At 47.8% G+C, this 23,899-nt stretch overlaps 1 protein-coding gene across 1 annotated transcript; it reads right to left on the reverse strand.

Moving 5' to 3' along the window:
* Positions 1 to 636: 636 nt before the first annotated feature.
* SOX18 (SRY-box transcription factor 18) lies at positions 637 to 9,940 on the reverse strand. Its single transcript, XM_020814395.3, has 2 exons — positions 9,081 to 9,940; positions 637 to 5,564 (listed from the first exon to the last, which is right to left on the reverse strand). The coding sequence occupies exons 1-2, from the start codon at positions 9,646 to 9,648 to the stop codon at positions 4,675 to 4,677; spliced, it is 1,458 nt and encodes a 485-aa protein (XP_020670054.3). The 5' UTR covers positions 9,649 to 9,940; the 3' UTR covers positions 637 to 4,674.
* Between the last annotated feature and the right edge of the window lie 13,959 nt (positions 9,941 to 23,899).

The raw sequence follows: 23,899 nt of genomic DNA on the forward strand, positions 1-23,899 counted from the left end.
AAAATCGGTTTGCAAAGCAGGGGCGAAACATTGTCCAGAGAAATTTCCCCATAGGAATCACTGTTTTGCGAATCGCTATAGTGATCACAAAAAGCCAATGTCTAGCGAAAAACTGTCATGCAGGGTAACTGTCTAGCGAGGCACCACTGTATCTTGAATTAACAGTGATGCAATGGAGTTTAAAACACATTCTTTGAGTGAAAATGCTTTAAGATTTACTGTGCCAAAAGGGGAAGGGAAAAAAAAAGAGAATGACAATATGTTTAAAATAAGGGGACATGTGTCCAGCCACCTTGGGACCAGCAACATAACAAAAGGCAAGCACAGGGAACGAGCATAGTAATTCTCAAGATAGCTTAAGAGAGGACAAACTGGCTTAAAACCAAACCCTTTGACGTCATGGAGTTATGTGTGAAGCTGTAAACAGAGCATCAGAACACATGGAAAGAACCGTATTCCTATCCTGAATCAATTGATTTAAGGAGACTTTACTAGCATTTCAATTTTTTGCAGGCTGCAAACAATGTAGAACTTCACCAGGGAAGGGGCTGGGTGTGTGTGAATTTTCAAGCTTTGAGGCTGGTACAGATTGCATACAGTTGTGCTAACAAACAAAAAAAACCACACACAGGCATGTTGAAAAAAGGATATCGTGGTGTTTTATTGGGGGAGACTGAGTTTTTCAAATCTGAGAAACAGACACCATGTCCAACGGAACAAGCCAACAAGTTAAAACATTAAAAAAAAAAATTAAACAGGCCCACGGACTGGGCTGTGTTGGCAACTCAACTATGATCAAACAGACTCTTTCATATCTTTCTGACAGAGTATACATTTCCTGTCCCTGCTCCCCACGTCCAAACATTGTTCAGTGGGAGGTGTTCTCCTCAAACCAATGCAAAGTCTAAACAAGAATCGGCTGCCAGAAAAAAATCTGGAAACAGTTGGGGGTGACATTTATTTGGGGGAGAAACATGTGTTCTCGTAACGAGCGCATGGAGCCAAAGAACCAGGAAAAGATGTTTTAATAATTAAGCATCAAGTGATGCAATATGGGGCTGAAGTCAACAGCGTGGTTCCTGCGCAAGTCTGAACAGGTCTCCTGCAAAGTTCCCGTTCGTGTCAACGAAGCTCGCTCAGAACATCTTCCTGGATTGTATCTTATCCTTGGTCTTCATGCTGATGAAGGCCACGAAATTTCTCCCCGCCATCTTCTTTCACTCCCGATTCCAAAAGATTAACTCCAGAGGATTTTACAACCTAAACTGCTCCTTACTCACACCTTTCTTTAAAAAAAAAATCTGAACTCAGTCCAGAAATGGATTCAAACAGCACGAATACCCTTTGGTTTATTGTCAAAAATGGAAAGAAAGACGGTAGTATAAAATGTCTCAACAAATTTAAATATTAGTTATAGACTGACAGACGGATACAATATTCAAAAAGACTTAATACAAAAGAGAGACCAGCTGTTCAAACAAGAAGGTAATACTTTGACATGAGGGCAGAAATGCTAGGGGGGGGACCCCTATATTATTTGCAGCCCCATCGAGATTACTGCAAAAGTGTCCATGCAGGTTTGGGAGAGCCATCCCTTTTGTTTCTTGACAACCACAAAAGACTGAAGTCTGGACACATTGATTCTTCATGGCACAGCTCTGACCTTGGTGAATTTACAAGATGGGGGCATCGTCGGCAGGACGGAAAGTGCCCATGATACAACAAAGGGTCCATTGGCCAAGTTTTTTTTTTTTTTAAAGAACGGGCACCAGTTAGAGGGACTACGAGATGCTCCAATGGTCTGACCTGATATTTATAAGACAGCTTTGGAATATATACCAAGATAGGGATCAGTGGGATTGTGAAACACACGAACTGACTTGACGAAAATTTATTTTGGAGCTTGGGAAATGTGGTTTACGGATTACAACATCCAGCATCCCCGTGGCATTTTTCAGGGATCATTCTGAGAGTTCAACCTTTTTTTAAAAAAAGAGTACTTTTTCCAAAACACTGGATTTATTAGAAAGATTTTGCCCTGGAAACCCTTACCCTCAAATCACCTGAGTCAATTTTACAGGATACAGATTAATTAACGGTCCAATTAGGTTTACCTGAGAATACAACCTGAAAAAATGCAATTAATCTGAGGGTGAGTTCTTAAGACTTTTTGGAAGCAAATGAAACTAGTGGATTGGCTGACGGGCAAAGGGATGCAATCCAAAGGAGAATAATTCCAACCTATAGGAATGATCTGTAAAATATACGGCCCATTTAAAGACATTTCCCTCTCTTTTTCATGATCGTACCCAAGACTTTTAACAGTACTGACCTCTTGTTTAGCTTTGCCAGAACAGTGGGACTGACAACACTAACAGGAACAGATTGGTGCTAACTGGGAAGTTCTTATTTTGGGTTGTACCCAACTCACGCACAATGAGATGAAGTTGCATGCAAGTGGATGCAGGGTCACTTCAAGTTAGCAGCACTCTGCTGCTACCAGCTGGATTCATGTAGCTACATAACAGTTTTTTCTGGCCACAGACTGGGAGACTAGAATTCCCAGAACACACCCAAGCCAGCTGGGGGATCTTGACTTTAAATCCAGAAGGCACCGTATTTTTCCATGTATAAGACTATACTTTTGTCTAATATCTTTAGATTAAAAATTGAGGGTCGTCTTATACGCAGAAGTGAGCTGAGGAGAGAACAAAAACAAGTGGAGGGGAAAGCAGGGATCAAAGCGATCCTGTAGTGCTTTGATCCCTTTCCCCCTACACTTGCTAAGCCCCACTTAGATTTCTTAATTTTGGATTAGAAAAGGGGGGAGTCTTATACATGGGGGCGTCTTTTACACGGAAAAATATAGTAATTTTTCCTTGGTTTGTTGGAAACCCCTCTCTTACTACCACACTACTTTGCTAGTCTTTCACCTGGACGCATAACATCCTTTTCTGGTGGCCTCAAAACCCACTAGGGTTAGCCTTCCAATGTCTGATGTAATCCATCGAAATAAGTTTTTAAGGGTGGCCCGCTTTCTCCCAATCACTCTCCCTGGAGGCATCCTATGCCAATATGATGTACGAAATGTTTACTATGCATTTGTTTGGGCTGTAGGTGTTGCACCTCACACATGTGCCTACTTGAAATTCAGATGCCACTTCAGATCCACAGATTTCAGTTGGTCTTCTGCTGATGGGCAATACCTATTTTGAGATACAATCCCTCTTCGCACCGCATATGAAAAGCCACTGTTCCAGTTTCTTCAATTTTATATATATATATATATATATGTAAAGGTGATACTATGAACCTGGGGACCAAAGGCAGGCAGGAAAACCCTTCTTCCTTTCATAGCTACAGAGAGGGGAAAAGTTTCAGCTGCTATTACTTGACGTGATGGTGCTTGAAGATACAAGAAATGCAGCTTCCACCAGAATCCCGTCTAGTTCCTTAGCCACCCAAAGTTCAGGGACACTGTCCTTTCCTGCATCTTGGCGACCTATAATTGCAGTTTCCTTCTGCTTTGGGACTGCTCATCTCCTTGTGCTACACAGTAATACAGCATATCAGTGGTTCAGCGTTATTTTTTTTTTAAAAAAAGCAATACATTTAATGAGATCATCTAAATACTGCAATGTTCACAAATAAGGGAAGCGGGTTTAGGAGAAGGGTGCACAGGAAGGCATCGGTCGGCATGAAACAGTTGCAAAAGAGGAGGTCCTCTTAGCTCTAAGTGAGAACCGATGTCCTTTAGGAGCAGAGCCCATGCACTGTGCTACTTCACACCGTAGGCAGAACTTGAGCGAGGGCCACAGCACGGCCCTTTAGCTTTCCATTCTCACTTCTGCTGAATATGCACAAAGCGGGTGTTTCGCACTTTAGATGGCAGCAAACCTGGGCCTGCCACCTGGGGCAGGTGCTCATCCTGATCTTGCTAACAAGCAAGACACACGCGCACCTGCAAACACGTTTGTTGGCATCCACTTCAGATGTCTAGGTCATACACCTTGAGCGTTCAAAGACATGAAGAAGTGTTGGGACGGCAGCTTGCAAGTCTACTTTTTAAGACTAGACTCGTAGTCGAAGAGGACGAAACAAGACCCCAAACCCAACCATTTCAAGCTCTAGCTTGAGCATAGCCCACACCATTAAGTTCTGGGATGGAGTTCCCAAAAAATGCTTTGAACACAACAGCAGAAGTGTGAGACCGTTATTTTTTTTTTTTTTAAAGAATTAACAATGATTTCAGAGTTCTATGAAAGCTTTGTCCGAGAGCCAACCGGCGCTTCCTTTCCTGCAACAGTTCGGGTTCATAGAAAAGTATCACGCCCAGAAAGGATAAGGGACCGAGTTGTTCTCGTCTTGAGGGAATATGATCAGAATCTGTGCACCGTGCTTTTCTGGCGACTTAGCCCCGGAAAAAAAAACATACACACTCCAAGCTTACATCAAATGTCTACCAGTTTAACCGTCACAGCTTCGTCACCCAAAGAATCCTGGGAATGGTAGCTAGGGGGACCTGCGTCTTGGAGATCCGGTCGTCCCCGTACACAGTTCCCAGGGCTCTCCGAGAAAAGAGGGAATGGCTGTTGAACCAGGTTCAGCTTGTAACGTAGGTATGCCTTCAACCTCTTCCCTCAGGTGAACGCGCAGCACAAAAAAACCCCTGCCCTACCCAGTAATGCAAGTGCTGTAGTAGACGGCACTGCTGGCATCAGACAGGGCTGATATCAAGCTGCTCTCGTCGCAGGAGAGGCTCCGGGGAGTCACTTTGGACATGGACAGATGGCAAGCGAACCCAGGAGGGTCGGGACGAGTCCTGCTCATATTCAAATACTGGTCGAACTCGTTGCGATCCACTTCTGTCCAAAGCTCGCCGGGATTCATGTGTTCCACGCTGTCCAGGTGGTGAGATTCAGGAGGTGGGGAGAGTTGGCCAAGGTGGGCTGAAAGGCCGTTGGCGGCTCCAGCACAGATCTGGTTATAGTACATACCAGGTGGGTGTGGAGTCCTCATGGCGTCGGCCAGATGGGACGCGGGGTTCTGTGGATAACCCATGGACAGGTTACGCCCCATAGCTTTTTCTGCAGGAAACTCCATCTGGGGGGGAGGAGGTGGTGGTGGTGGTGGTGGGTGACGGTGGTAACCCCGGAAGGACATCACATTGCAGTCGTCTTGCATGTGAGGAGGGAAAAAGGCTGGCTCAGTCTGCTCCAGGACATCCAGCGGGGACATCTCGGGAGTCGGGAGGCCGTAGTTCTCCATGTCGGAGCCCACGGACCGGAGCTCCCGGAAATGGTTGAGTGGAGAGGGCTGGGAATGGCCTGGGTGGTTGATGCCACCCGAGGAGCGGTGGTTCATCCCAAAGTTATCATTGCAAGGTTGGGAGAGGTTGTGCAGGAGGATGTTAGGCTCCATCCTCTTGATCTTTTTGGCCTGCTTCTTCCTTCTCGGGCGGTACTTGTAGTTCGGGTGATCCTGTAGGTGCTGGATCCTCAACCTCTCCGCCTCCTCCACAAACGGGCGCTTGTCGCTAGCGCTGAGGGCTTTCCACGACTGGCCTGAGGTCAAAAAAAGAGAGAAGAAAACAGAGACATGAAGATAATGCAGCTCACCAGTACAGTCCAGGGTTAAAGAGCGTGGGAGATCCAATGCATCTGATAATTAAAGGAAGTGGACTTGTCCACTAATGCTCACATTCACATATACTGTAGCACGTAAGACTTTAAGAGAAGACTCCCTGGAAAAGACCTTAATGTTGGGAAAGTGCGAAGGCAAGAGGAGAAGGGGACGACAGAGGATGAGATGGTTGGACAGTGTCATCGAATCGACCAACATGAATTTGACCCAACTCTGGGAGGCGTTCTCTGGTCCGTGGGGTCCGGCTGTGAAACATGTTGCACAAGATCTCCACTGCAGTTTACTGCTAAGTACTCACAGCCAATGGAAAAAAATGTGTTCCCTCCCTCCCCATGAGATAAAGATCCAAAATGCATCAGAGGGGTTACACTTTTATTACATCAACCAAAATGTCACAAATGAGTAAGCAAGTTGTCTCACTTGCAACTGTGTGTTTGCATGTGTTTAGATGGCAGCAAGAAAAACTATCCCAAGGCATTGTTCTCAACAGAGATTAGGAATGTGATTTTTTTTCCTACTGCAAATCCCAGAATTCCAATATTCGTAATTTTTTTTAAAATCCCTAACTCGAAGCCTAGAGATCTTGAATCCAGAACTCCAGAATTTGCAGATTGAAAAAAAAAAATCTGAACTGTAGTTCTAAAGAACCTGAACTCACTCAAACTTTTTATTTTTTAATTTTATTTTTTATTTTTTTGTCCTCAAAGTTACTGTCGTACTGGGAATTCACTGTGGACGAAAATCTCCTTTGACGGAGTTTAAACAGCTCCGACCCACTCTCGGAGACAATCCGAAAGAAATTACGCGGCAAACAGATTTCCCCACACGGCCCATTCACTGATCTCCAGTGTTGATTTTGATAAAAGTGTCTTAAAGTCTCTTTCACAAAAACATGGAGCGGTTAGGTTGAGAGTGTACGTGATTTTGGCATGTTGTATGTGATTCGTTTTGCAAAGGTTCGAGCCCGTTCAGATGGTGACTCAACACTGCATCCAAGAGGCAATTGGCTAGGGAAACATTTTCCAGAACATGGTGAGTTGCATTTTGGACCTTTTCCAAACTGTTATCGAGTGTGCCAGCATTCACTTAAAAACCCAGCACAGGTTGACTTAAGCAGCTAGGGAAGTGGAGGGTGGAAATGAAGGGCAGAAGTACATTTTAATGTTGCTTTTTTGAATTTCCTTTGTATTTTCACCCTTGTGTGATAACCAGCATTGGCTACGGTTTACAAGTTGGTCTCTCCTACACTCTGGCCTGCATTAATTAACATTTAGACATGCTACAGAGTGTTAGGCAGCAGTTTCCTAAGTTAGGAACCCAAATGTCCCCGGACTACAAGTGCCAGGAAAACTCTGATCGTTGGATGTCTTGGCTGGGGCTTCTGGGAGTTGTAATCCATGAGTATCTAGGACTCCAGATTTTGGAACTACTGAGATCAGAGGGTGACAGAGTGGCACAAAATTCTGCACGGGACAGAGGAAGAAGTTTAGAAATTTCCTCTCTGTTCCCATCATACTAGAACTTAGGAACACCATCCCATGTAGCAAAATGGCGGGAGCTTCATGGAAGACATGAAGTTGTCCCCCCCCCCCGTGTCCCCCCAAACACACACCTGGTGCATAGTTAGGCTGTGGAATTCCCAGCTACAAGACGTTCGAGGTGGCTGCCCGCTTGAATGGCTTTACTGGGCAAATTCACAGAGGGTAACGCTATCAATGCCTACTAGCCAACGTGTTCCCTCCACTGGGCAACATGAATGGGAAGGATCATCTTTCTTCGCGAAGGCTTTCACGGCCGGGATCTGATGGTTGTTATAGGTTTTTCGGGCTCTTTGGCCGTGTTCTGAAGGTTGTTCTTCCTAACGTTTCGCCAGTCTCTGTGGCCGGCATCTTCAGAGGACAGCAACCTATGCTCTTGTGTAGTTGGCTTGGGAAACTCTGTGCTAAATGCAAGACTGGAAGCCTTTTCCCCATTACCAGGAGGAGAAATTCCTCTTACTAAGGGTGGAAAAATACTGGTAGGCGTCGTGCCCCATTACGGGCGTTAACGGACATATATTGCCGAGCCTGATCGAGCAGGCACGTCTACGGCTACGCCCTTAACGGGAAGAGATGACCATCAGTTTTACCAAAAGGCCGTTCGTACATGGCAAGCATCTACGCAATTCTGTGTCGCACCAGACAACATATTGCTTCACAACAGTCCATGGTGCTTGGTGTCATGACCTGAGCAATGAGAAGATGATGACTCACCACAACTTTTCGTCGTCCCATCCCCCCCCTCCCCCGGCTACCTCTGACTATATCTGTATTGCAATCCTCATGATTCCCCAGTTAAATTAGTAGGATCTAACTGGTCCTTCTTCTTGTGCTCCTGTTCTTGTATATCTTGGGACAGAAATATGACTCCCCCCCCCCCAATATGCACATCCATGTACAACTGAATACTCCAACACCTTCTGCCTCTGATAACATTCTTCCCTATCTTCTTGCAAATATTCACACGCATGACTCATAGAGCGCATTAGAGGTGATCAGCCGCTGGCTAGTTCTGGCCATGGCAGGAGAATTCAGGGGGTGCACAAATAGCTGCAGTATGGTTCTATTCCCCTCCCCTGCTCTTTTGGCAGCCTCCCCCCCCCCCCCCGTCCAAAGCAAAACCTGCAGACAAGGACATTTGTTCCAGGACGCTTCCAGAACTGGTGGTCTTGTAACAGAATGGGTTTCCAAACCCACCCACCCCCCAAATTCCCTACCAACCCCAAAACCCACAAATATGAAACTGGAGGGGAATTCCAGGAAATGTTGGTTTTGAATGTTTTTGTACTTAATTCTAGTTTTCTGGGCTTCTGAAGCTTCCTCCGGGTCCCGCGCACCCCGACGGTTGACCCCGGATTTTCTGAAGTTGCTGACCCCCTGGTACGAAGGGATCAGAACTGGCCACCTAATGGAACTAAGCGGCTTCCCGACAGAACAGGGACCGGTACGAAAAGTGGCACCTGGCGAAGGGCTTACTTGGCTCTCTCCTATCCTTTTAAGATTGGTTCCCAACATGGGCCAGAAGACCACAGTCCCTGCCCTTCCAGTTTGGTCACAGCATCTGGTCCTCAAGAGATACACTGCCTCTGCATGGGGAGGTTCGCCTTCCCTATCCTAGCAATGGGACTACGAGTAAAGAATTTTTGCAGCAGGGGGTTGGGATCCGAGTTGCAGCTGGGCTTAGGACTGCTCCGATTTCGGACTACCACTGCCCCAAGCTGCTGGCTAGGGGATTCGGGGACTTGTAGTCCCCAACTAATGTCCCCCGCACTTCCAGCCAGCGGCGTCGTTACCTGAGACGCTGGCACCCACACCTCCCCCCACTGGGCACCCTTGCCCTTCCCAAGGCCTGCGGGACCCACATCTCCGTTTTCTCGAGAGTAGGGCACCTCGCCTTACCCAGCATCTTGCTCAGCACCGCGTTGTGCAAGTCCGGATTCTGCTGGGCCAGGCGCTTCCTCTCGTCTTTGGCCCACACCATGAAGGCGTTCATGGGGCGTCGGATGCGGGAATCCTCGCCGGCTTTGCCTTCGCTGCTGGTGGTGCTGCTGCTGATGGCGCTGCGGCCCGAGACGGAGCTGCTCCCGCCGCTGTAGCCATACCCGGCGGCGCCGTCCGGGCTGGGCGAGCGGCTGGACGCGGAGACGGCGGCGGCGGCGGCGGAGCCCGCGAGCGCGCCGTCGGCCGGGTCTCCTCCTCCTCCTCCTCCTCCCGCCGCGGGGCGAAATCCGAAGGGCGGCTCCGGGCTGGGGCTCCGGCTGGAGGCGCCCGCCTTGGAGACGACGGCGGCGGCGGCGGCACCAGGGGCAGCACCGCGGGTCTGGGCCGGATAGGGGGCGAGCCCCGGATCAGAGGCAGCGGCGGGCGGGGGCGCGGATGCGGCGGCTGCCGAGACGGCTCCCCATGAAAAGTCGCCTGGCGCTTGCGAGCGATCCTCTCGGCAGAAACTAGGCGCAGATATATTCATTCCAGCTAGACGGACCTTTGGGGAGCGCGAGCCCAGCAAGAAAGTGGCGGCCGGCGGAGAGGATCGGCTTCCTTTCCCTCTCCCGCAAAAAGAGAGGCTGATGAGGATGATGCAGGAGGGAGGGGGCGTCGGAAAGAGCGTGGGCTCTGGAGAGAGGCAAAACCAAGGGGAGGTCAAGAAGGCTCTCTATCTGGCGAGGGGAAAAAAAAAAGGACTCCGGGAAAACCAGGCGCTTCAAGGTTTTAAATGCGCTCCCCCTTTTCCCCTCCGAGGAGGAGGCGGCCGAGATGAACTTGGGGGAAAGGATGCGCCCTCCGACGGGGCGACATTATAAAGGCTTCGGTCCCCTTCGGAGGCGGAAGGAGGGGGAAGGGGGAGGGCTCGGCCGGCCCCATCAGGAACACCCGCGCCGGGACTGGAGGGGGGGGGACGGGCGCCCTCCCTCCGCGCCCCTGTCGCCGCTTCTTTTCCGTCGGGTTTTTTTTTTCCCCAGGAAAGGCGGGGCGGGGCTGCCGTCCTGGCCCCGGAGCGGCTGCGGGCGCGGATGCAGGAGGAGGAGGAGGAGGAGGAGGATGCTCAGCGGGGTTGGGGAACTAGCTCGCTTGGAGGACCGTTACTAGAACCTCCCGCCCCCCGAGCCCAAAGTCGGGGGGTTATGGGACTTGTAGTGCCCCCCTCCCCCAATGTACCTTTCCAAAGAGGCTCTAGAACGCGGGACAACATGAGAGGCCTGTGTGTGAAAGATGGACTGGTCGGGGGATTCTGGCACTTGTAGTGCCCCCTCCCGCCCCCACTGACTAAGTAACTTTCCGAAGAGGCTGTGGAGCAGGGTGACGACATGAACAGCCTGTGTGTGTAAGATGGACTGGTCGGGGGATTCTGGGACTTGTAGTGTCCCCCCTGCCCCCACTGCCTAAGTAACTTTCCGAAGAGGCTGTGGAGCAGGGTGACGACATGAACAGCCTGTGTATGAAAGATGGACTAGTCGGGGGATTCTGGGACTTGTAGTTCCCAAAGTAACTTGGAGCGGACAGTTTGCAACGAGCTGACAAAATTAAAGGGGGAGGGCCGTTGGGCTGGCCAGTGGATTCTTGGACTTTGTAGTAGCTTTGAGAGAACAGTTTCCAGAGAGGCAGTGGAACATGGGTGTCGAAACTCGAGGGAAAAGAGTGTCTCTGAGGAACCTGGATTTTAACCCGCGTGCGTCCGCCCAAACCACCTTTCCTCTTCACGGGGCCACAGTCCTCTTGTCCTTTTGTTCTCTCTTCCCCGGTTTCTCCCTCTTCCCATTCCCGCCCCCCCCCTTTTTTAATTCGCTTCGGAGGCCACACGCGGAAGAGGGCCGCTCGGCGATGCTCTCCAGCGGGCGGATCCGCAGCCGCGGCTCTGCGCGCTTTTCCAGCCGGCCGGGCGCGCGTCTCGCCTCGGGCGCACCTCGCTCGGATGCGGCGGCGGACGGTGCCGTCGTTTCAGAACGAAAGCCGGTGCCAAACGGGGCACTTCGGGAGGTCTAGAAAGCTGCCGCTGGGCGGTGGCTTCGTCACTATCCTCCACTGCCTCTCTGGAAACTGGCCCCGCAAAGTTACTACAAGTCCCAGAATCCGCTGACCAGCCCGACGTCCCACTCCCCCCCTTTAATCTTATCACCTTGCTCCGCCACCTCTGTGGAAACTGTCCGTTCCAAGTTACTTTGGGGACTACAAGTCCCAGGATCTCCCCCCCCCCCCGCGTTTAAAAGGGGACGTGGTTTGGAGTGGTTGCTTCCAGAGGGTCGGGAGGCACCGGGTGCGCGCGCCCTTTAGAGTTGGGAAGTTCTTCGGAGCAGGAAACGGACTCTTGTACCTGTTACTCTGCAGCGCCGAGGACGTTAAAAGTAACGAATCAAAAGAAGAGAGACAGCTTTCCAAATCTCAACGTTCTCTCGACTCCCAGCCTAGCATCTCTTGGTGTGTCTCTCACAGATTTGTGCAAATGATGGGGTGCAGAGAGGATCGGGGACCTAACTCTGTGGCTGATGGCGGATCAAATTCCTGCCAACTCAGGAGCAAGTGTTTCATTTCCAGGTTGTGCGTCACAGGAAAATGGGAATACTGATCATGCAACCAGAAGTTGCTCTTATATACAGATAGTCCCTATCACAGCAGGAGCTTTCTGTACCTCCTTGCCTTTGCAAACTAGATTGCGTCCTGATTGTTCTCCAACTTTGGCTTCCTGTCTCTTTTCCGCTGTTTCTTTTCAAAAATCGGCCTAAATTTACTTAAAAAGAGCCTGTGCAACATTATGCGCACTTTCACCCTGATTTGATTCTCAGACAGGTAGGTGCTTTTACTACTTTTATCTTCCATGATAGTGTCAATATAATGTCAGGTGATTGTGCAGCTGCAGCCCACCTAGATAAGAAATGACCAGCAATAGTGGTCCACAGATTGCTAATCTCAAAACTAGACTACTGTAATGCTCTCCGCATAGGGCTGCCCTTGAAAACTGTACAGAAATGCCAGCAGGTCCAAAATGCAGCAGCCGCACGGATTACTGGGACTAGTCAATTTCAGCTTTAATCTCCAGTCTTCGTTGGCTCCCTGTCAGTTTCTGTGCTCAATTCAAAGTGCTGGTTATGACCTACGAAGCTCTTAACAATTTGGGACCTTTATACGTGTCAGAATGCCTCTTCCAGAACCCAGCGACCTCTTCCACTTCTCTTAATTCTTGTTGCTCAAAGTGACCACACCAAAGGAGGCCAATAAACTGATGACAAAGAATCAGGTAAGGATCCTGGCAAGCCTTTTGGTACCAAGTCCCAAGTCCCTATTAAAAACAAACTCCCCCCCCCGAAAAAATGGATTCTGGTTGACAAGTTGTGTCTAAGTCATTTAAACAACAACAACAACAACAACAACCCTGAGTTGACTCCAAATCAAGTCACTGGTGTGACTTAAGTCCAACTTGACAGTGAGTCCCTGAAATCAGGTCTTTTCGTGGTCCTGAGTTCCAGCTGAGATGTGCCGAGCTTCTTCCTTCCTTACTGTATGTTCAAGAGATTTGTAAAAATGGAATTTCTCCTGTGTGTGTTCACTGCCTTGGGGTGCTACGCATCTTGACTTGGATGGCGGCTTGGGTGTTGCTGCCCTGCCTCAGGCAGCAAAAAGGCTTCAGTGGCTCAAAAGTGTAGAAGCAGGGAAGAAGACGAGCCTTCCGCATCTGGCCCCAGGATTCAAGGTGATGTGGTGTCGAGCAGCCGTTCTTAACCTTTTCTTTACTACAGGGAAAGGTGAAGGTAACGGTAAGGGTACCCCTTGACATTAGTCCAGTTGTGTCCGACTCTATCCAGACCTGCACAACGCGGTGCTGATCTGGAACTGCTTATAGTACTGGGTGAAATTTCTTGATATTGTTCCCAAAGCCCCAAATGACTATGGGGACCGCTGAAGTTGTTTCTTCCGGAGGCAAGATGTTTCGATCACCAGGTTTCTGTACTTTGCTAGTTTTCCCAATTCTTTATTTTCAACTCTGGCATCCTCTGGAATAGCAATGCCAATGATCCAGACATTTCTTTGTTCTACTACTACTGTGTCTGGGGTGTTATGTTCACGGTGTCTGTCTGCTTGGATCTGGAAATCCCTCAAGATCTTGACTTCCGCATTTTCTGACACCTTCTCTACCTGATGTTCCCATGGGTTTTTGGAGGCCAGCAAGTTGTATTTTTTGCATAATTTCTTGCAACCTGCCGAGGGTTCTCTCGGTATGAAGTGCTCAGAACTGGTTTATCAGCCCCCCGCCCCGCTTCCAGTTGTTCTGGGACCAGGCAGTGGTGTCAAGGAGAATTTCCAGGCCTGAGCAGAACAAGGGGTATTAATGAGCAGCCATGATGAACAGGTGCGTAGTAATGCTGAGTTATGATGACTCATGAGTGCTGACTCATACATGATGCAATGTCTGATGTGATTGGCCACAGGCAGATGTGCATAAGCATATATGTGAACCAGTACAATAGATGTATCTTACTGTTCCGTGATGAATGCTATCCTGTTATGCTGCCAGATTGCACTACTGTATACTGTATATCCTGTAAATACACGATTAATGTTGGGATAAGCTGCCTCTGTGTGTGTGATTTATTTGGACTACCTGGACTAAACTTTACTCTGGTGATTCTACTGATTTTCCACGATTTTGCGCTAACAAGTGGCCCGAAGCTCACACATGGCAGATCCTGTAAGCCCCTCGACCACACAGGCTCTGGGTGGTATTAGCTAGCTCCTCTCCAGGGGAACACCGTGGGAGTTCATACCCTTGGCCACCGTCTGGCATTCCAACCCACCGAGCTCTATGCAGTTAAAGAAAGTGCCAAAGCAGAACTGCAGTTGAACATTAGGAACACAAAAATTTGGACTACAGAAGGAACTACACAGTTTCAACATTGTCAATGAAGAAGTTGAAATAGAGGTAGAGGTTTTGTATCTTGGTTCAATCATCAATCCAAGTAGAGACCAATGCCAAGAAATCAGAAGACTGAGACTCGGAAAGGCAGCAATGAAAGAACTAGAATAGGTCATCCAGTGTCAGGATGGGTCACTGGAGGGACCAAGGCTAAGATCATCCACACTCTTGTATTCCTGATCACCAGGTATGGGTGTGAAGGTTGGACAGTGAAGAAAGCAGACAGGGAAAAAACTGGATTCATTTGACATGTGATGCTGGAGGAGAGCTTGGTGGACAATCTGGACTGCCAGGAAGACAAACAAGTGGGTCCTAGACCGAATCAAGCCCAGAGGGGAAAAGGTTGAACCTGAAACTGTTCTACTTTGGGCAGCTCATGAGAAGGGAGGATGCTCTGGAAAAGACCATAACACTGGGAAGAGTGGAAGGCAACAGGAAAAGAGGAAAACCAAATATGTGATGGGTTGACTTCTTAAAGGAAGCCACAAACTTGAGTCTGCAAGAGTTGAGCAGGGCAGTAGAGGATAGGACATTTTGGAGATGGCTCATGTGTAGGATTGCCATAAGACAGAGGTGACTTGATGCCACATAACAAAAACAACAAATGCAAATAACCAAGGAAAGCTACCGTGTTTCCCCAAAGACAAGATAGGGTCTTATATTAATTTTTGCTGAAAAAAAAACCTCAATAGGGATTATTTTCAGGGGATGTTATATTTATTAATTTTTTTCATGTACAACTATCTCATCGTCGATTAGTCGTGTCTGACTCTTTGTGACCCCATGAACCAGAGCACGCCAGGCCCTCCTATCCTCCACTGCCTCCCATAGTTGTGTCAATTTCATGTTGGTTGCTTCGCAGACACTGTCCAGCCATCTCATCCTACAACTATCTACATTTATTCAAATACAGTCATGTCATCTTAAGGTTGCTGCCCAATGGTGGAGGGCGGGGTTTGCCTTCACTGGGGCTTATTTTTTGGGTAGGGCTTCTATGACGAGCATCCTGAAAAATCCTACTAGGGCTTATTTTGAAGTTAGTTCTTATTTTCGGGGAAACAGGGTAAGTGCAATTGTTGTCATAACTGGAGGAGACTCCTAGAATCCACAGGGCACTTATAAACCCAAGTTTATAGAAGTTGCATTGATTCGATGGATCTAATCTAGTTGTGTCCAATAACTGAATTTGCCATGACCTGATGATTTTCCAACATTCTTCTCGGGCGCTCCAGTCGAGATGTAGTTCTTCGTAACAATGGAACAGCATACAGGGAAATTAATTCAGGGTGTGAGGTTTTAATGCCCATTGCTGTGGTTCCCTTCCAGAATGAAAAGGGGGCTTGTTAAATTAAGTTGCATTGTTTCGGAGCTCCCTCTCAGAGAGCCAGCCCAAAGATCCAGGTTGCAAGCAAAAGTCCTTTGCTCTCCCTCCTTCCTCTGATCCTTCCCAAACTTCCAATGGTTGCAAACACACCCTGGACCCCGGCTTGAAACCTGAAACGTTGCATTGGCTCTGCTGGGGCACTGGATTGTGCAAGAGGCTGGTGCAGAGAAATTGCACGCTATGGGGTTTTTTAGGGGGTGGTGAGGAGTGAGTGTTATGTCTGGAAGTGATTTGGGAAAATCCAATCTGTATTTAACCCTAAACAAAACAACAATCCTTTCTCCCTAGTGGATTCTTTTGCCTGTAGACGAAAAGAACCAAGGGTTTAAGCTGCATTTCTTGCTGGGCTCTTAAAATTTAAAATTTCCAGACATTAACTACAGCATATATATAGTGCCAACCTCTTTTCCATCTTGCAAACTCCTCCTTACGTTTACATTTTCTTTTGGAGCAGAAGAGGAGAGAAGAGCTGTTGGATAGCTCAGTGGTTTAAGTCTCTCACTGCAGAGCCAGAGGTTGGAAGTTCAATCCCCCGTGGGGCTGGACTAGATGATCTATAGGGTCCCTTCCAGCTCTGCCTCTCTAAGGTGATGATAACAATTTAGGACCACCGTTTTGAAAATCCCAGTGACAATGCTGTTAATTGACAAGATTCTATGAATTGTGGTTTAAGAAATTACTTCTTCCAGCTGTGCCACAGCTCATGCTTGGCGTGCGCATGTTCCCAGGTTCAGTCCTGGGAAATGAAAGAAACACCTTGAGGCTATGAAAAAGTGGCACACCCAGGTACACAGCACATGGGTAGAGGGCACTGACTGCTGAGAATTGGGCACAGCATTGCCATGTCAAACTAAACACAACTCTACAATGCAGTTGTATGTGCACATTGACCCACCGTAGGCTGAGATTATTTTGATTCTTCAGTTTTCCTCTTCCCTCCTCGTCGCTTTTTCCTTTTGTGCTGCGTATCGTAAAATGATGCCTTGCTGTCTGGGGCTGTTTCATTTTCAGTCTGTGCGCAGAACTGAGTAAATTTTAGGCGTAGCGCCACGATCGTGTTCATCATTGTGAGCCGCAGGAGGAATAACAATGCAGAACACCGTTGAGTGCGCCTTCAGTGCCAGAATGGGATAAAATCTGGTGCCTCTAGGTGGCGTCTCGTCCCTCAACAGAACCACCCACATCTTCTATCAGCTCTTGACTTCCTTTCTACTCCATGGAGGTGGTTTTTGCTGATGGAAGGACAAAATGGTATAAATAGGGAAAGATAAAGATTTGAAAGAGGAACCTGGCTGATGGGAGAGACGGTGGAGGGCATCGGCCGTTTCGTGGGAATGTTTATATATACCGCACTCCGCTCGCTTAATCGCAGCTGAAGGTCTGTGTGGATATAAGCAGGATGTCTTTTTTTTCTTCCAAATTTCAGAAAACGAGAAAGGAAGAGAATCCCCTCCGTCATCTGTTGGGCCAGGGTGAGAGGTCAGACGCCGATCATAAACTTAGGGCAACGAGGCAGCTGCCGTGAAAGAGGTGCTTCAGCACAACTGTGCGTTTCCTTGTGACACATTCAAAGTGATGAAAAATGGCTGGCTTTTGATGGGACAGACAAGGAAATTTGGCTCCAGAAGGAGGATGAAAAGCAAGCCTGTTGGGAAATCCAGACTGTGTCCTTGCCAGGGTTGCGTCTCGCTGCGTCAACGTCGCATTCTCTGCCAAGAGGAGAAATTGGGCAGAAAAACTGAAAACAAAACCACCCCCTCCCCTCCCCCAAATTGGAGCATTTCAAATGAGAAAAACAAAGATGCAGTGCCTTTTCCTTGTCACAGCGGTGGCCCCTCACGGGCCCTGAGCACCACATGGTGCCCCCAGGGCCATTTTGTGACTCCCTGGCACTTCTGACGCCGTCCGCCACCCACCCAGCCCTTGATATATTTTTTAAAAAATTTGGGTGTGTGTGTGTGTGAAAAAAAAATTGCCGGGGAAGTCCATTTGTGCTGTCAAGGGGGCTTCTGATGGCCATTTGCCATGTTTGAATGAAAGAATTTGGCCGCTGAATTATGAAAAGGGGCTTTTTCAGTCGTGACCCCATTTTTAAAAGTTAATGCTTTAGTCTGGTAACACAGATTCATGATGCACTTCACACTGCATCACCATGGTGCTGTGTTTTTCTAAAAATATAATAGAAATATGAAAATTATCATCTTTGGCTGTGTCCTTCCTTCTGTTTTCTTGAGCCGCTGGGAAACCTGAAAAACGACCCTTAACACAGCGGAGATCGCTTTTCTCATCCTTATCGATTTAACATGAATCTACTATCTTAAGGTGATGTTTCCGTGTGTTCATGTTTTAATTTTTCACCACGTTCCTTTCTAGATGGGGCATCCATACCCTTTTAAAGTTCCTCATCCAGCACTGATCATCATGCAGATTCCTGCAACATCCGGATGACGTTCCTCATCTTTTGTTGCGATCCGCTTTTTTCCTCATGGATTCTCAATCTTTTTTCCCCTTGGTTTGCTTTATTATTTATTTATTTAGGGTCATTTTTTTGCCACTTTTCTCTGGGTGAGGGAACCCATGGTATAATTTTAATGCTGTTTTATACCAGGGAGAAGTTGAGTGCTGTGGCATTCCTTAATCTTTGTGTGAATTCATCACCCAATAAAGATTCACCACAGACCCACCTCAACCCAAAGAATCACTTGGTTTGTTCTCATTCAAGAGAAAGATGGTTTGGAGGGGCAGCTCCTATGTTGCCTGTGGCAACAGCCATGACAGGAGACTCCCTCTTATCGAGAAGAAGGCACTCCACACAGCACAATCGTTGTGGTCTTCCAGACCATTTCCTTGAGCTCACATCCTCCTGTCTTCTTTGTGAGTTAGGAGCTGGGCAGAGCTGCTCACTCCCTTGTCAACCATGTCCCATGGTGAAGATGTGAGTCACAGTGAACCCCTTTCAGCATCTTTCAAGATGGAAGGAACCAGGAAAAGCTAACACACATGTCCACTGTCTGGAAGATTCCCCTCCATGTTGCTACAACATCATCCCTTTGCCAGCCGCACACTGGAGCAGGTTCTGGTAGAACAGGGGAGTGGATGTACATCCACTGGAAGGTCACCTGCATTGTACTGCTGTCGGTTGCAGCATCAATTCCCAGCATCCCCAGGGAGGGTCACGAAAGAATCCTTCCTGAAACCTAGGAGAATCGTGGTGTTAGTATTACCGGGCTAACTGGACCCAACTTCTGATGTTCTCAGAAATACAACCATGAAGACATAAGAAGTTAATTATGGAAGGTAGCCCTAGAGTCTCTGGAGCTGTCCCATAAAACTGATTTTTATGGCTCCACAAGAAGTTGAGAGAGGCAGCGTCTGAGTCATAGACCTCAAAGATCATAGATGTGTTGTCCAAACATAAACAAGAGTCATTTAGAGGAATGCTGTGAACCCGTCCTTGCAAGAGGATGGGACATTGGCCAGCCGCTTGGCAGAATGATGTATCCGTTCAGAAAGATTTACCCTTAGTTTTCCAAAAAAAAAATATATCTTTCTTTACTTTTATATTAGACCTTCCTTCTAAGGAGGGCAAGGTGATGATGTAACTTTTTCTTCTCTCCCACAACAACCCTGTGAGGTAGGCTGCAATGAAAAATTGCGATTAGCTTAGGATCATCCCATACGCCTCATCACTGAGTGGGGATTTGAACTCAGAACTGTCCTCAGTTTTTTGAACAGCACACTGACCATTCTCTTATTTTATTTTTTAGTTTCACTGTGATCTTTGCCTTCCAGATTTTTGCAGAGTTAAGGGAATTCGACATGCGTTGCAGGAACTCAGCTTGATTCTATGGCAGCTAAGCCCTCGAGAAAGATTCCCTAGGTTCTGTTGAAAGCCTGTTGATTCTCAGATCAGTTGGCCATCTTTTTTGTGTGTGTTTGTTTTTATGAGTTCTGGGCCTGGCCTAGGAATGAAGGACCTGGTCAAGGCTTCCCTGCTCCAAAATGTCCAGCATGATGTAGACCTAATCTTGCTGGTAGACCCTTAAGCCAACACCAAGTCTTTACACCCATGCTCTAACACATTTCGAGGCGAGTGGAATAATGAGGCAGGATGGTGACATCGTTGACACATGAAAAATGTCTGCAAAGACCCTGGGAAAGGTATATTTTTGGACAAAAACTCCAGGGATCAGACCCTTTAAGCCAGTGGTTCGCAACCTTATAGAATCATAGAGCCATAGAAAAGTGAAGTTGGAAGGGGTCTACAAGACCATCAAGTCCAACCCCCTGCTCAGCGCAGGAAGACCATCAAAGCGTATCCGCCAGGTGTCTGTGGGAGACAATGCCTGGAAACCATGGCCGGGACAACTCAATCGAGAAGGGCATTTTTTTCCAGGCTCCGTGCCTGGTGTAGTGGTTCTCTGAGCTTCTTCCCTGATGGTGCTTCCATTCCTCCATTGCCATCAGAAGCAGCCGCCTTTGGCCCCAACTGGTCGTTGGGTCAAAAGATCACCTATATAGTTTGGTTAAGAAGGGCTGGCTACGTGGAGACGGCCAGGGCTTCGCTGACCCTCGCCCTTGTCCATCCCCAACTCCCCCGAGAGGGAAAGGGTTCCAAGGCGAGTGGACCGGCCAGCGGAGGAGGGTGTGACATAAACACGCTGCCTTGTGTCTCGGGCATAACAATAACCCCGGTCGCCCACCTCTTTTCACTTTCATTGGGGACAAGCCGGACTCCAGGCATCCATTATGAGCCCCGCCTGGGCCGAGAGCTCCCCCCCCCCATTGCTGGCTTCTCCCCCCGCACCAGGTGGCCTTTGGACAAAGGAGCACAGAAAAACAAGCCCCAGCTGATGGGGCAGGTGGGTGAGCCAGGGACCAGGCAGACATGCAGCAAGTGGGGGGGGGCGGGAGACATGGAAGTGTGGGGGGCAGGAGGGGGGTGGAGGCAGTGCGCTGCCTTTCCCACCCTCAAGCTGTTTGCCCTTTGTATTTGCAGCGGTTGCACAGAGAGAGGAAACGTTGGATATTCCTGGGCAGAGATAAGATCGTTGTAAACGCCATCTGGGTGACCTCTCCCATCACCCTCCACCACGGAGCTGGCGTCTGGCAACCTGAACTGCAGCCCAGCAGCCGGTCTCCTCAGCAGAATGGACACAGGTTTTATTGGATCTGACCCTCCCGCCTGTCACACTCCCACTCACACACACACACACACACACACACAAACACACAAATACATAGAGTTTCTCTTTATAGACTCCTGTGTTTCCAAGCGCCACGGCCACACCTAGGCGGGAGGAAGTGTGACTTCAGAGGAGGTCGATTCCACCGTTTAGCACTCTTTAAAAGACAGAATGGTTCGTGGGGCATTGGGGACCCCCCCAACTCCTGCTTCTCCTGTGTTTCTGATGGATTCTCAAAGTGATGGGGAAACTGCCAGGAGTGGCTACTGCCAGTCTAGAATTAGTCACCTTATTCAACAGTTCAGAAAGAACTAGTTGCTATCAAGGCCATTACCTGTAACTAAGTCCCTTTGGCAATTAGGATGTCGTGAAACTATACTGCAGCAGCAACGTCGCAATAGTTACTTACGCTGCACAACACATTAAAGTATAGTTGAAGCAGCAATCACCATAATGAAAACCTGAGTACCCTCAAATAATGCGTAATGCAAGGAGTTCCTTTAAAAATATATACTTCCCAGCCTTCAGAGCCATAGGTAGCCTTTTCTCTGTTTTACAAATATCTGCGATCAATTTGTGTTAACAGAAGTGGGAGATAAAAGGACTAAACATAATTGTATGTTTTATTTTGGCAAAACAGCTTGCATGAACCAAAACACAAACCAGCTCATTGTTTTTTTTTTTTTAATTTGTAGCTTGGTTCAATCCCACCTCTGGCTGGGAATCATTCTTTCATTTCATATTCTTGTCCTGGCTAATCATTTTAATATTTAAAAAGTCAGAGAAAGTAACAACAACAAACCACAGAACACGTGATGTAATGAATTATCTGCCCCATGGTAATGTCTGTTCTCCATGGGGTGCTTTTCAAACACCCTTACAAATAAGACAAAGAAATTGCTTTTTTTAAAAAAAGTAACTTTTCTATCTGGATCTTTATTATTCATTCCCTTTCCCTACAAATGCTGCAATTATTAAATGTTTCACACAAGGGCTGATCGTGTGTCGGATTCCCCCTCTGCATCATTGTGAGAACGGCGAGGGGTCCCCATCCTGCCTCTTTTGGTCCAAAATGGTTCTCAGACTAAACAGAAGGAAGCAAAACAAACAAGCAGGCAGGAAAACAACACAATTCTCCAGCAAGGTTGCTTTGCATTCGACCAAAGGGTACATTAGCGTTTGTTTCCTTTTTGCTGTTGTTATGCAGGGCTACCCACCTGAGGTTCTGGTTTGGAGGAAAGCATCCCATAAAATTTAAAATCAATTGGAGCAGCAGATTTTTTCCCACTGTGCAGGCTCTGGATTTAACCTTCTTGCCCATTCCAGCCCGTTATTTGCAGGGAAATTTCCTGGAAAATCGTGCCTTACTGGATTGACAGCAGGATGGTTGTGTTTACCAGATAATTAGAACGAAACAGTAACTTTAATGATGAAGATGGAAAACAAAAACGGTGCAAAACATTCTTAAATAAGGTGAGAACTTGCCATGTTGTTAGCTGGAATAGTCAAAGTATACAGGGCTTTGTTGGTTTGTTACCATCAAGATATCAAAATTATAAAGCCATGCTATGCGGTAGCCACACTGACTGGGGGATTCTGAGAGTCACAGTATAAAAAGTACTTTTTTCCTGAACTCCATTATATTGTTTGCCTGTAACTGCTGTGGATGTTCTTGTATAATGAACATTGTGCATGTTGCAGGATTTTGAATTTCTGGTTAAATTCTTCTAGCTGCACAGCAGAAGTGCAGGGAATCACAGAGCAGAAAAATTTCAATTTTTACAGAGCAGTCCACTCCTTTTGCTCATCAACTAGCACTTACAGTCCCAACACTCCTACTAATGTCTCACCTTGATCACCTGGCTAGGTTGGGTGCAGGGGGCACTGTATCACAGTGCTCTCCATCTTCCCTGTTGGGGCACACTTAACGGGTGGTCTTGGAGCAGCATTGTTCGACACCATCCTTTGGCATGTCATGACCCTCTAGACGTGACCTTCTTTTCTGTGCTACTATAGGAAGCCCCTGGAAGAGGTCATTCAAAGCTTTGGAGTGAGATGCTTCCAGTAGGTTGATGACACCCAGCTTTACTACTCCTTGACACCTGATACCGGGGAAGCAGTCAGGAGGACCCGTAAATCTGGCCTGAGCTCAATCATGGGGGGGGGGGGTTGAACCAGCTGGAATTAAATTCTGGCAAGACAGAGGTGCTGCTGGGCAGTTGGAACTCAGTAACTGGGATTCAACCTGATCTAGAAGGGGTTGTGCTCCCCATGACAGGTCAGGTTTGTTTGCTGGGGGTTCTCCTTGACTCTGAACTTCTTTTGGACTCCCAACAGGTGGAGCAGAATAAGGAACTCCTTATGTACAACTCAACTTTAGCGTGCCAGCTATGATCCATCCTGTTTCAACCTGACTTAGGAACAGTCATCCATGCCTTAGTTACATCCATGTTGCAACATACCCTTGAGAAAGCAACTCTTAGGCTTCTGGCCAATCAGGAAAACATTCCCTGCTTTGCTGAGGTTGCCCAGCCATTTTGCAGTTTTTTTGTACTTCTACTGTGAGGTTGGGAGTTTGATTCCCCCACTGTGTGCCTCCTGTGTGTAAAGCCAGCCTGTGTAGCCTTGGGCAAGCTGCACAGTCCCAGGGCGCATCAGAGGAAGGGAATGGAAAACCACTTTGGTGTATTCTTTGTCTAGAAAACCCTGGAAAGGGATTGCCGTAAGTCAGTACTGACTTGGCGGCACATGATGATGATTATAAATGGATACATGTTTGAAAAGCAAGAAGCAACTTAAGCTTCATATTTGGGTTTCTGATTTTATTTTATTTTGTTGTAACCCAAACTGAAGAAGAAGTGTGTGTGTGTGTGTGTGTGTGTGTGTGTGTGTGTGTGTGTACGGCATCTACTTGCCTTCTGTTGAGAAAAGGATTACATGCCTGCCACAAGGAGAACCATATTTTGGAGCCTGAAAATGCAAATTTCAGAAGTGTCACTAATGCTTGGAACAAACCAGCAATGGGTTACATTTGGTGCAGCCAGTAAACCAACCAACCAACCGACCGACCGACCGACCGACTGACCGACCGACCGACCGACCGACCGACGGACCGACCGACCAACCAACCAACCAACCAACCAACCAGGAGTCCTTGTCATCTGTTCTTTGGCAGGGAATCTGGACATAGAATCCAGTGTCACACTTTCCCTCTTGAATAACTGGTTGGGAGAACTTTTGATTA

The sequence above is a fragment of the Pogona vitticeps genome, chromosome 4 (genome assembly GCF_051106095.1).
Source record: "Pogona vitticeps strain Pit_001003342236 chromosome 4, PviZW2.1, whole genome shotgun sequence".
Classification (NCBI taxonomy): Eukaryota; Metazoa; Chordata; class Lepidosauria; order Squamata; family Agamidae; genus Pogona; species Pogona vitticeps.

What these genes read in the sequence shown, in the direction of transcription:
- SOX18 (XM_020814395.3), bottom strand. Translation starts at nt 9,648, where the DNA reads ATGAATATATCTGCGCCTAGTTTCTGCCGAGAGGATCGCTCGCAAGCG. An exon ending in GGTGCTGAGCAAGATGCTGG is followed by an intron (nt 5,565 to 9,080) that starts GTAAGGCGAGGT and finishes TTTTGACCTCAG; the next exon opens with GCCAGTCGTGGAAAGCCCTC.